Raw genomic sequence first — 11,928 nt, 5'->3', positions numbered from 1 at the left:
CTGCCACAGCACTGTTACCCTTGGCCTCCAACACAGCACCTCACCTCCATTTAACCAATGCTGTTTAAGTGAACATTTCAAATAAATCACTGAGAAGCATTGTAGCCGATCATTTCTTGCCAGCATAAATAAGTTTTCACTTCACTGAGTGAATTCTGATCCACGAAGTTCTTTACTTAATAGTTTATCAGTATTTTATATCAGAACTGCAAATAATTAACTCTACTAGTTCGTTGGGGAAAAAATGAGTTTGTTGTGACTCCTACTGTATTTCAAGAATAAGGAAAATCTTTGAAATCCAACATTTATAGGGGAGAATTATACTGAGGATTGGAAGGACCCCTTAGAAGTCTAACCCCTTTTAAAATGTGTTTATCTATTAAACTCCTGCCAAATGGCAGTTCAACCTAAACCTGAACATCCCTTATTGGTAAGAATTCGCTCCCAAGTTATTAGAGAACTCTGTAAAAAAATATTTCCGAAAAATAAATGGAAAGCTTTTGCCTTATGGCTTCTGCCCTCTGGTCTAGTTCTGTGCTTTCACAGGGCAACACAAAACAAGTCCAAGGCCTCTTTAATGTGTCAGTTCTCCAGAGACTGAAGATAGAAATCAAGAATAGCTTCCTAATATCTGTAATTCACATCCTTGAACAGCTGTAACAATTATTTTGGGAAAATTGATGACTTGCAAATTTACTTTCTAGATTGTAAGAGAACAGTTCATCTATTCTGGGGTAATAAAAAACTTTCAACCATCATCAACAGTTACAGAAAATTCTTAGCTTTCTATGTGCTACAAAGTTTAGAATAAACTAAATCTGCAAACACATCATGCTAAATACATCAAATTATTTAATTTTTTATTATGACAATTGACATATATTAAGTGAAAGAAATGACAGAAGTATTATAATAAAACATTTTGAAAGAAAAAAGTTACACAATTAGGCCAGTAGCCATAAAATAGCTTTTAGGCCTATCTTATAACACCAAGAGTTCTGATCAGACTGTAGTGAGACATTGAACATTTCATTAACAAAAATATTGGCACGAGCCACAACATATTTTGGTTGTCACTTACAAGGAATATTGTATTCAAACAACTATGCACTGCAATTCTAACACACTAGGTGTTCATACACTGCAGTTAACCCCCGAAGCTTTAAGCTACCAGGAATTCCCGTATTTTCTATGCACAAAATTTACTTTGTGCGTTATTGGAATCACACTTCCAGTTTTCATGTCTTTCCCCCCCTTATACATGCAGTATGTCTTAAGTGGCAGAGAGCATGCCAGCTTCTGTTTAGCTAATACCACATTCCTTATTACCTCAAGAGTTTTATGTTAATCTTGGAGTCTGCTTTAGCGCTCATCTCCTAGAAACAAAATAAAGCATTCTGAGAACGTATCTAGGAATATTTTTTATGCATAGGAAAATAAAGCATTTCATATAAGCATGTCTGAAAACCCAAGAGGCATTTTGATCAAACACTCCCTGGATCCTAGCTATTAGTTTAAAATGGGAATCTAACATATACCATCTACAAATTCTTATCTGGGATTTATATTCTTTGCCTGGAAATTTATGATTCCCAAGCTTCATTTCTGAATAGACGAGGATAGCAAAGAAACTGACATCCCACAATAACTGGAAATAGATAAAGGTAACTTAGGTAGAAGTTATGAATTTAATTCTTTACAAGAATACACTTGTGCTACAAAAGTGAGAAATCAGAATGGTACATTATCAGATGGCAAAAAGCACTAGTGTTTAAACAGAGGTGTCAATATAACGTATCAAAAATGTGCCATGTAAAAGACTGCTATAATTAGCAGCTCTGTAAGATTTCAAAGTATTTATCAAATGAGAAGGGAATTTGAATTTGAATCTGATATCCCTTCCTGCCATGTCTCCAGCAGACAACTATTCCTGTGGAATTAAGTCTACTGAATTGAGTCTACAAGAACCAAATCGAACAATTCTTTGTTTTTACTTCTTTTACAGATTGAAAAGAAACAAAGCTGTGTTCCACTCCCAATCCCCCCATCCCAACACAGGGTACACCCTTTCAAGGTGTATAAAAAACCCTGGTGGGTTTGGGCAAGCTACAATTCAGATACGATGATCAACACATTACTTTCATAACAGAACACAACACCAGACCAACACTGAGAAAACCCTAGTTAAGCATCACGAAAATCACACACTTTAAGAAAGTATCATTAACTGCCAAATTTGAGCTATAATAGCTGTTCTAAAATTGAAAATCCATTTACACTAAAATAAACTAAATCTATGTATGGATGTCTAAGTATGTGTGTGTGTGTAATTTTCATGCAATGATCTTAAAGCTTTGGAGACAGGTTATTAGCCTAATTTCAAGGCTTGTCCATATAGCAGTATTGACATGCACCAACTCTGCTAAAGGGCAGAATGAAAAAGACCATGGCACAAAATTTTAAACAATTTTAGGTTTAATTACATAATGCACCTGTAGATGTTCTAGCATAAACACAATTGTAAAAATCTACATCCTATTTTAGGGTATTTTCCACCTCCCATCCCTTAAAAGCTGTACAGTTATAAAAATGTGACTCTCAAGCAAAATAAACTTTTTTTCTTTTGCAACATACAAAATAAGTTAAATGATTCAGAAGATTTTGAGCCATTAAGTCTCCCAATAACTGTGTTCTTGGCCATCCAATAAATGTGACATGCAGATAGCTCCTGGTCTAAGACCAGAACTCAATAAATACACGTCAAACAAAACCCCAAACACTTAAATTATATTTCTTTAGAAACTGATGAAAGTCAAGAAAATATATAGTTAGGGCTAACAATTCCATTCTTAACTTACATCATCCAGTGGCAAAATGAACAAGGCAGGTCACTCAGTCCTTAGTGCATTTTCTAGTTTGTACCGGTTTGGCAAAAAAAAAACACAAATGTAGTTCCTTTAAAAATGTTTTTTTTTTTTTCTCATTCACAATGTCTAAGGAGATTAATTAATTTATATTTGTCTAATAATTGTTATGTCCTTTGATATAACTTATGCATAGGATAGACATCTTAGTTATTAAAATAAAAATCTTTTATTAACTGAAATCACTACAATGTGCCAGAATTGGGTTTTCAGTATTTCCCAGAGTGAAATGGTATAAATATAAAATGAAAAAGAAAATTGACATGAGCAAAATGAAAAAAAATTCACTAATGGAAATCGTATTCTAATCAATTTCTGAGAGGGTTTACATGAATTTTTAAGTGTTGAGTGTACCGTCTAGAGTAGTTACATACCAAGTACACTACATTTTGGCTTATAATGACTGCTTGATTGCTGGGGAATGACTATCTTCATATATGTTACATAGTTACTTAGCAATTCTTGGCACTCAAAAAAATGATAATTTGAGTGAAATATTTTGAAGACAAATTATTAATTATACATATAACAACTCAGTTTAAATACATTGATAATAAAAGTTCTTGTCTTTCAGGATTGATATAAAACAGTGAAGTAAATCAGCAGTTAGCTTGCCACTTCCAAGGTAGGATTACAGGTACACACTGGGAATGGTGGATAAAATAGGAATGGATTTTATTCTAAGGAGGTTTAATAACAGATATTAAATAGAGGACTAAGTAGATACAGAAGGTATGCAGTCTTGGCATTCTTGCTTCTTGGCAGAACCAGGATGTTAAACCAAGAAGAGGAACTTCACTATTTTTCTCTAGGCTTTCTGTAATTAAATTATGTTCATAATCTCATATCAGTTACAATTATGTCTTTTTTCTTGTGTCAAATAACTTCAAAGCGTTCATTTTTATTTCTTCTAACATCTAAGATATGTATATACATATTAATTTATATATATATACACATACATATATATGTTCATTCCATTTTAAAAATATCTGGGTTTTGAATACTTGTCCTATAGCTGTGAGGCAATGCCATGAATCAGGGACCTTGTTCACTGTTGGTGAAGGGCAGAGTTCACAACCTTTTCTGAACATTAAACCTGTAGATTCAATAAGATTCCTTTCAATTGTACGGTAGGACTAGAGAATGGCTAACACCTCTTATCCCCACAAACATAGGCTAAAAAGGAATTCTTTGTGACGGAGAAAATTCCATCAACCCCACTTAAAAATAGCTAACATTTCCCCTCTTTTTAAACTTAAGCAGGCTTACATTTTTCTTTATATATGTTCTTTGTATATCATGGGATGGGTTCCATCAATCGAAAAGTAAAAACTGGAGTTTGTAATGTCCTGTTAATTTGTTTAAAAATCTTTTTTCCAACAACTTCTTTAGCATTTGAAGTCCTTGATTCTTTGGTAGGTCATTAAAAAAAAAATCACACATGAATTTATTCTAAATGAAACTCCTTTTTATTCTTGGAATCTGCAGCCTCGACCAACTGGAAAAAGATGTGCCAAGGAAATCCATCCTTAATAAATCAGGTATATTCTTGAAATATCTCTGCCATCATTCTCTAGTACTGTGCCAACAATAGAAAATGTTTACACGAAACACTATTTCATCAGCACATGTCTACAAAACAAAAACATATTATTTTCAGTCTGAGTTTTCATAAATTTTAATTCAAAGTTTCTGCTTTGTGAAAATTTGGCTAGTTTTCAAACCTTTACAGAAACTGCAAACTAAATATTCTGAGTACTAAACTACATCTCTCCTTAATACATTTGCTATAGTGGAGTTTGATATTGGGAGTCCGATTCATACTTCCAAAAAGGGGTTTTAGAGTATTAAAGGGTTCTATTATTACACAGCAGCTACTGGGAGCCTAAATCCATGGTCAGTACTCTAACTACAAGAATCCAAGATGTTCTAAACATTCATCCAAGATGAATCGCTGCTTTCCTGTACAGCAGTCCTAATGTCTGAATTAGGATCGTTCCTAATGACTGAATTATGTCTTTGGATATAGAACATTCTCTTTTTCCTATATTTTGTTTTTACTTCTTCAAAACATGTTCAGAGTTGGTATTTCAGCAAACACAAGACTCTTTGAGGGACTGAATCTAAACACCAAGCAGCAGAATTGTTTGTGAACTGTTCAACATTTCATCAGCCATAATTAACCTATCTGCATGATAATTTGTAACTATCAGGTGCTTGGATTGTACTCTTTGTAGATGAAGCAAAGTTAACTGGTTTATAATCAGAATGTAAAGGGAATTCAAAAGGAAACACTCACTATTAAGTTCACAAACACTTAATTCAAGTTTGGAAAATAACAGGCAGCAAAAGTGGCATCATAACCCATGTCAGTGAGACATTTGCTAAATGGAATACTCAGTCTTTACTAAGATAAAAATTAACCTTTTGCTCTCTATGGCAGAAGGGTAAAAAGAACTTATTTCACATTAGGCATTCTGTAAAATAAATAATCTACCCATTTAATACTTCTTGTCGTTTGCTTAACTGAAGAGAACAGGTTGAAGCAGAAGCTCGTGTGTCCGGAGGTAGAGAGAGAGATTTTCTACACCTTAGTGGCTTCACCCCGTTGCAGGACTAAAATGGTAGCAGAGGACGGGGGCAGGATAGGCCACCTGCATGTTCTAACCACTTACCATGCATTAATAGGAACCCTTCTATTGCCTCCTGTTTATATTGTTAAAAGGCTCACATTCTTAACTGACTTTCAAATAAATGGGACAAAAATAGCCAGAAAGCAGGCCTGGTAAGTGAATGTGGCTCCTTACACAGCCCTACTTACTGTCTGGGAATATAAGTCCTTTACTCCCTTCTGGTGGAATATTGTCTCAAAATAAAAATCACAACTTGCTTGGAACCACATGCTACTGGTGCATCCTATTTTTAGGCTGCTTTCATTATTTTATTTTTTATACAGATACATATACACTGCTAGAATCAAAGCAAAAATATTAATGGGCAGGTACTACAGAACTAAGGTGAAACAAAACAAACAGGAACCAACAAGTGAAAAACAACAGCTATAAACTTTCAAGGCCAAAAGATAAGATTTAAGGGCAACACCTGTGAAGGGAGGAAAAAAAAGAGCAGGAAGTTTCTAGAGGTATTTATAATGCAAGTCTAATGCCAGCTTTTTAATAATAAAAAAGAGAAGTGCTTTATTATTCACTGACTAGCACACAGAATGCTTAATTTGGAAAGAAAAATTAATGAAGTTCCTTGGGCCAGCAGCAGATATGGTGTGTCCATTGCCGGCAACAGACACAACACTGAAACAGAAAACCCAATCCCAGGGCAAAAGTATTCACAGAAGTAACGGCTGAAGGTTTCAGAATTTGACAGACAAGGTTTAATCACAAGTGCTACACTCTGTACAACGTTATTTATGGCTCTGCCTGAAATTTTACAGCTGAAACAAAAACTAAGACAAAGTTCATATTTTAGTGTCAATTACATGTTAGATAGTTACAAACCCCTATTTTCTTGAAACAAAGGGCTTATCTTTCTTTAAAATGTTGAGATGTTTGAAATGGATATATCTATTAAGTATATTGGTGGTTTTCAATCAACTCTATGTTGGTCATGTGACTATTAATGAATTTTAATAGAAGTCTAATGGCCAATGGCCAAAACTACATTCAAACCCTGCTAATATATCCAGGCAGATAGGAAATTCTAACACACACACATACACATACGCACACGCGCGCACACACGTGCACACACACACACACACACATGCTAAAATTCAAACTAAAAACCTCCCAAAGGAACTGCTTTGTTTGTAGACTTCAATTTGAAGTAGATACTAAGGGCAAGAATAGACCAGTTAAAATTCACCTGAAAATCCTTTCCCCTTCTTCAAATGTGCTAAAATACTGCAGTCAGCTTAGCATCCATTATCTTCATGTATGTTATGTATAGGTGTATTTCTTTGAAAATGATAATTCAGATAAATATTAAGTGGCCAGAAAACAAGAGTTACATTATCTGCAAAGTTTACAGTCCATTCAGGCCTTAAGAAAGACCACACTCATTTCACTAATAACTCTCCATGATGGCATATTAAAGGCCACGTCATCACCACTGCATAAAGCTGTTTAAAAAAAATTTGCTATTAGCACAACCTGGTTGTCAAAGCTTCATTATATATTTTACTATACAAATGCTTTTCAGATGATTTTTTTTTAAAACAAGAAACTCCGCTATAACAGAAACTTAGGTTACAGTTTTTTATGATGGTATTTTTTATCGGTCTCTTCTTTTTTAAGCGTGGTTATCTCCAATAGTAAACAAGTTGATTTCATGAATGCCATTAGTAAAATGACTTATGTATGATGTTATCTACAATTCTTAAATTGCAACAATACGGACTTGAACTTTTAAACAGTCTGTTAATCATCATCTATGCCATGAATGTTTAAATATAATATATATTTAATATGAAAAAGCTAAAAGCACAAGTGCTTTCTCCCACCCCTAATTCTGTTTTGGGCCCTCACAGATTTGGAATGCATTCTTATCCACCCTTTTCACAAAGTCAGGAGAGCTCAGGAAATATAAAGTCAAAAATATACAAATCTTTGTTGTTATAATAAGATTTTTTTTCCCCCATGACTGAAATTACCAAGGACCATGAACTTGGAAAAAGAAAATCAAAAGGAATTTACAGCAATTATTTATCTTCAAAGTTCAAAACTGGTCACTTCACAGAAAGACTTCAGGGTCTGTTGAAATTTTTCTTCTAAAAAGTCATTCTGTAGTGGAGTTTTCTAGGAAAAATAAAACAGCTTTTAATAACTGGCCCGCTGGTGTGAGAGCTACCGTGGAATAAATTAGCACAAAAATGGAAAAAAGTCTTATAACTGTTCACTGTTACAGACATAATCAACAAGGTCAGTCACTCTTAAAAGCTCATCTTCGTCCTCTTCTGGTGCCCCTGCCTCCTGCCCACCGCTTGTCCCATTGGGGGCCAGGCTTGCACTGGCTGTGCTGCTGTCCTTGGTGGTTTGAGGCTTCTCAGCTGGCTTGCCAATCAAGTTTTCAATGGCTTTGCCAGGACTCTGTCCATTGGTGGAAGGTAGGTCCACTAAGCTATAGTCCAATGGGCTCCCCACCTTGCCTACATTTTCAAAGTCCTCCTCCTCATCACTGTCTATCCGATAGGGCTTTTTGGTGCTGTCTTGCTCTGAGGGCAGGACCCTGGGCTGGCGGTCATGGGCAGGTTGATCTGCATCTCCATGAGCATTGTCACAACTCTCTTCTTCATCTGTCTCAATCCGGTGTAGCCGTTTTCGGGATGGTTTACCTTCTCCTTCCTCCTCATCTGCTTCAGAATACTCATCTGTGCTTCGACCCCGTTTTCGAACTGACCGTTTTGATTCTTTAGCTAGCTCATCATCTTCAGAGTTCTTGGACATATAGCTCTCTAGAATAAATAGCACATTTAAGCCAATGGCACAGTTAACCATTAACAGATATAAGTAATCCTCTTCTTCCTCCCATATTCATCCCATGTCCTACTTTCAGACTTGCTTGTACATAAATATTTCCCTTCAATAACTGGCCTCATTTATCTCTCTTCTCATTATCACAATGTCCAATATGATTCACAGTATACTTTATCTATGATTTTAGGAAAGAGCAAAATCCTTAATTAAATAAAGGCAGGTTAGTCACAAACTAAGAAACTCCTTCCCACTAACCCTCAAATTAAGAGAATTGTGTAAACATACCGATAAGGAAAAATTAAAACTAAGCACTGCATCTGAAATACTGCACTCTCTTTCCATGTTATTACATGTCCTTGGTAGCCCTTAAACGTTTTCTTTTGTCTATACTTGATCTCACCTGGTCTCATGGCTTTGCATACCACCCATTTGATGGTGACTCTCACATTTGTTTTAGGCAACTAATCCCCAAATTCCAGGCTCATGTATCAAATTGCCTACTCAACATCTATGCTTGGATTTCTAAACAGGCAGAACCAAGCTCCTACACTTCCTCCTCAACCTTGCACAATTCTGGTCTCTACCATCTTAGTTATTGGCAACTCAATTCTTCTAATCACTCAGTCATCCTTGATTCCTTTCTTTTTCCCATCTAATCCAACAGTAAATTCTGTGGGCTATATTCAAATATATCCATAATTTGACTGCTTTTCACCCCTTTACTGCTACTGCTCTAGTCTCACCCACCATCATCTCTCTCCTGGCCTATTTTAATGACCCCCCAACTAAACTCCTATATTCCTTCCCTATACCCTTTAATTTACTCATAACATAGATACCATTTTAAAACTTAAGTCAGATAATATCACTCCTTTGCACAAAATCCTCCAATTATTTCTCATTTCACACAGAATAAAGTCTGAAGTCTATACAATGGCCTAATGCATTATCTAACTATCCAATATGGTATTAAACAGAGTAAGACTCTATGGTCCTTGCCCTCCATGTCTTCTGCTTGCGTTTCCACAAACTAAATTCTGTGGAGAACTTTAGTCAAAGAGTAAGTTCAATCAGAGAAATGAGAGAATGCAGAAACAAAGAAAAACAGTCAAAGGAGATCAAATAATAATAAAGTAGTCATTAAGCATAGTCAAGGACCTTTAGTTACTTTCTCAAGGGCTATAGACAACATTCTGAGCCTCATCCTGTGAGCTGTCTTACAGATACTGAAACCCCAGATGAAGAAGTTAACTACATCATGGCCAGACTGTAGCTGTGATGTGAGCTGCTACAATCCCAAGAACTGGCTTCAAAGAAACAGGAATAAACCAACCCTGGAACTGAAGATTAACCGTACTTAAAACAGCCAAGAGGATGCTGGTCAGACGACTGATGACCAATCTGAGTTGACTGTGCTGCTTCTGCATGCAGCCCCTTCCCTCAGCCTACAAAAGCTCTCATGCCCTGCTTGTCAGGAGGGGAGTCAGCCTTTGAACAGATGCCCACCCTTCCCACCCCTCATCAACCCCTTCCACCCCTCACCAGTGCCTGGCATCTGAAATAAAGCAAACTTTCCTTTCCACCAACCTGGCCTATTTATTGGCTTTTGTGCGGTGATCACCTGGACCCCACTTTTGTGTAATAGTCCCTACTCACCACAGGTGGGAATCAACTCTTTTTTTTAGGTCTTTACTCAAATGCTGACTTCTGAGGGAGGCATTCCTTTGGTATTCTATCTGAAATTCCAACTACTCCTCCAACCCTCCCTTTCTACTTTTCTCCACAGCACTTATCTCCACCTAATATATCTACTTATTTGTCATGGTTATTGTCTCTCTTCCCCCAACAAAAATAAGAGTTACATGAGGAAGCTGTATTTTTGGTTATTCTTTTCACTGTTCTATCCCCAGTGCCCAGGACAGTGATTAGTTCATTAAGTATTTAATAATTGAATTAATTATATTTGTCTTTAATGACACAAGAAGAGATACACATTCACCCAGATGTTTACCTCCCTTCTTTAGTCTTCCATACCCAAACATTTTCTTCCCTTACTCTCCTGGCTTGGGCTCAAATTTAATTGACAAGGATCTATGAAAGCAAATAATCTTCAATACAGATCACAAACAATGGAGAATTAAATATATAAAAAAGAAATGGAGGAAGGTGAAGGTTAGAATCAGTTAAAATGAGAAGAACTCTAGAATAAATAACTACAAAGACTAAGCGGACATCACAAATTCATATTTTAGAGCTCGTAATTCTGATATGGTGCACAGCTAAAGCTATTAAAAAATAAAAAAAGTTTACTGACTAAAGCTCACTGTTAAGGTGAAGAGAGACAGTAGGCACTCTTGACTTGCAACTGTCCAGCTATTCAGGGCACAGGAGGTTATTTCAAAATCAGGGCCATAAATTATCAAGAAGCAAAAGAAATCTTGTTAACAGATCACAATTTTCTTATACTCTTCTAGTTTCAATGAAGAATTTAATTATTACAATGAAGAACTTAAAAATTAGTATCTTATCAAGGCTCAGTTATTTAAACTACAAGCTAACCAGGCATAAAATAATGGATTTTATCTCAAAGATACTATGGGCTATATTAAATTTCTAAGAAATGGTACAGAATCATAATCATGAGTTCGCTTTTATAATTTGTACTGCTGCCTTGTCCAAATGTCTGTAAACTGGAGAGCTATTCCTTACCTTCACTATCTGAGCTAGAGAGCCTACGCTTGTGAACTCGTCTGATTTCTTTACCACGACGTAAACTCTTCTGGGAACCATCACTTTCTGAATCTTCCTTGTAGTTAATTTGTCTCTTCTGGTTCCTTCTAGATCTTCTCCGCCGAGTTTCTACAAAATCATCGCTAAAGTCATCACTAAAGTCACTTTCTGTTTAAAAAAAGGGGGTGGGTAGAAAGGAAGAAGAAGCACAAATTTTAATTTTTAATTCCACCAAACAGAAATGTTAGTTTAGCTTATAAAAATATAAAGCTATTACACAGAGTTCAGTCATAACTTTTACATGAACAGTAACTTTTATAAATCTCTAATTTTCTTCTTAATAATATGAGTACATCTCAGGGGAGTTTTAATGCCAAAGCTCACAAATGTATCCTACTAGCAGTCAACCTCAAGGTTAAAAAATGTTTTATTGGGAATTCCCTGGCAGTCCAGTGGCTATGCCTCTGTGCTCTCACTGCCAAGGGCCTGGGTTCAATCTTTGGTGGGGGAACTAAGATCCTATGGCACAGCAAAAAAAAAAAGTTTTTCATAAACCTTATCTTACAACCTAGAGCTACCCAGTCGGCTGCATGGCTGCCACAACTGTTCTTCTTGGTGGATGGTTACTGTTCTGCCTCATGATAACCTGCTGTTCCTATGAATACAGCTGTATGGCTACATTCATAGCATCATAATGCACTGCAGAGGTTAAACTTTCTAACCATAGAAAACTGATGAGCTTGTTTCAAGTACAGAGCTGGGGTTACACGTTTGGCTTTTAC

General features: G+C 36.0%; 1 protein-coding gene across 1 annotated transcript in view; it reads right to left on the bottom strand.

Moving 5' to 3' along the window:
• Positions 1-832: 832 nt before the first annotated feature.
• The window catches only part of RSF1 (remodeling and spacing factor 1), a 154,910-nt gene continuing 143,814 nt past the window's right edge, over positions 833-11,928 (bottom strand). Inside the window, exons 15-16 of the mRNA XM_015103086.4 lie at positions 11,126-11,314; positions 833-8,394 (exon numbers count right to left, since the gene is read on the bottom strand). Coding sequence (XP_014958572.2) covers positions 7,826-8,394; positions 11,126-11,314 — 758 coding nt within the window. The 3' untranslated portion in view covers positions 833-7,825. The remainder of the gene's footprint in view (positions 8,395-11,125; positions 11,315-11,928) is intronic.

Source organism: Ovis aries, chromosome 21, assembly GCF_016772045.2.
Source record: "Ovis aries strain OAR_USU_Benz2616 breed Rambouillet chromosome 21, ARS-UI_Ramb_v3.0, whole genome shotgun sequence".
Classification (NCBI taxonomy): domain Eukaryota; kingdom Metazoa; phylum Chordata; class Mammalia; order Artiodactyla; family Bovidae; genus Ovis; species Ovis aries.
This window is presented reverse-complemented; position numbering and strand designations above follow the sequence as displayed.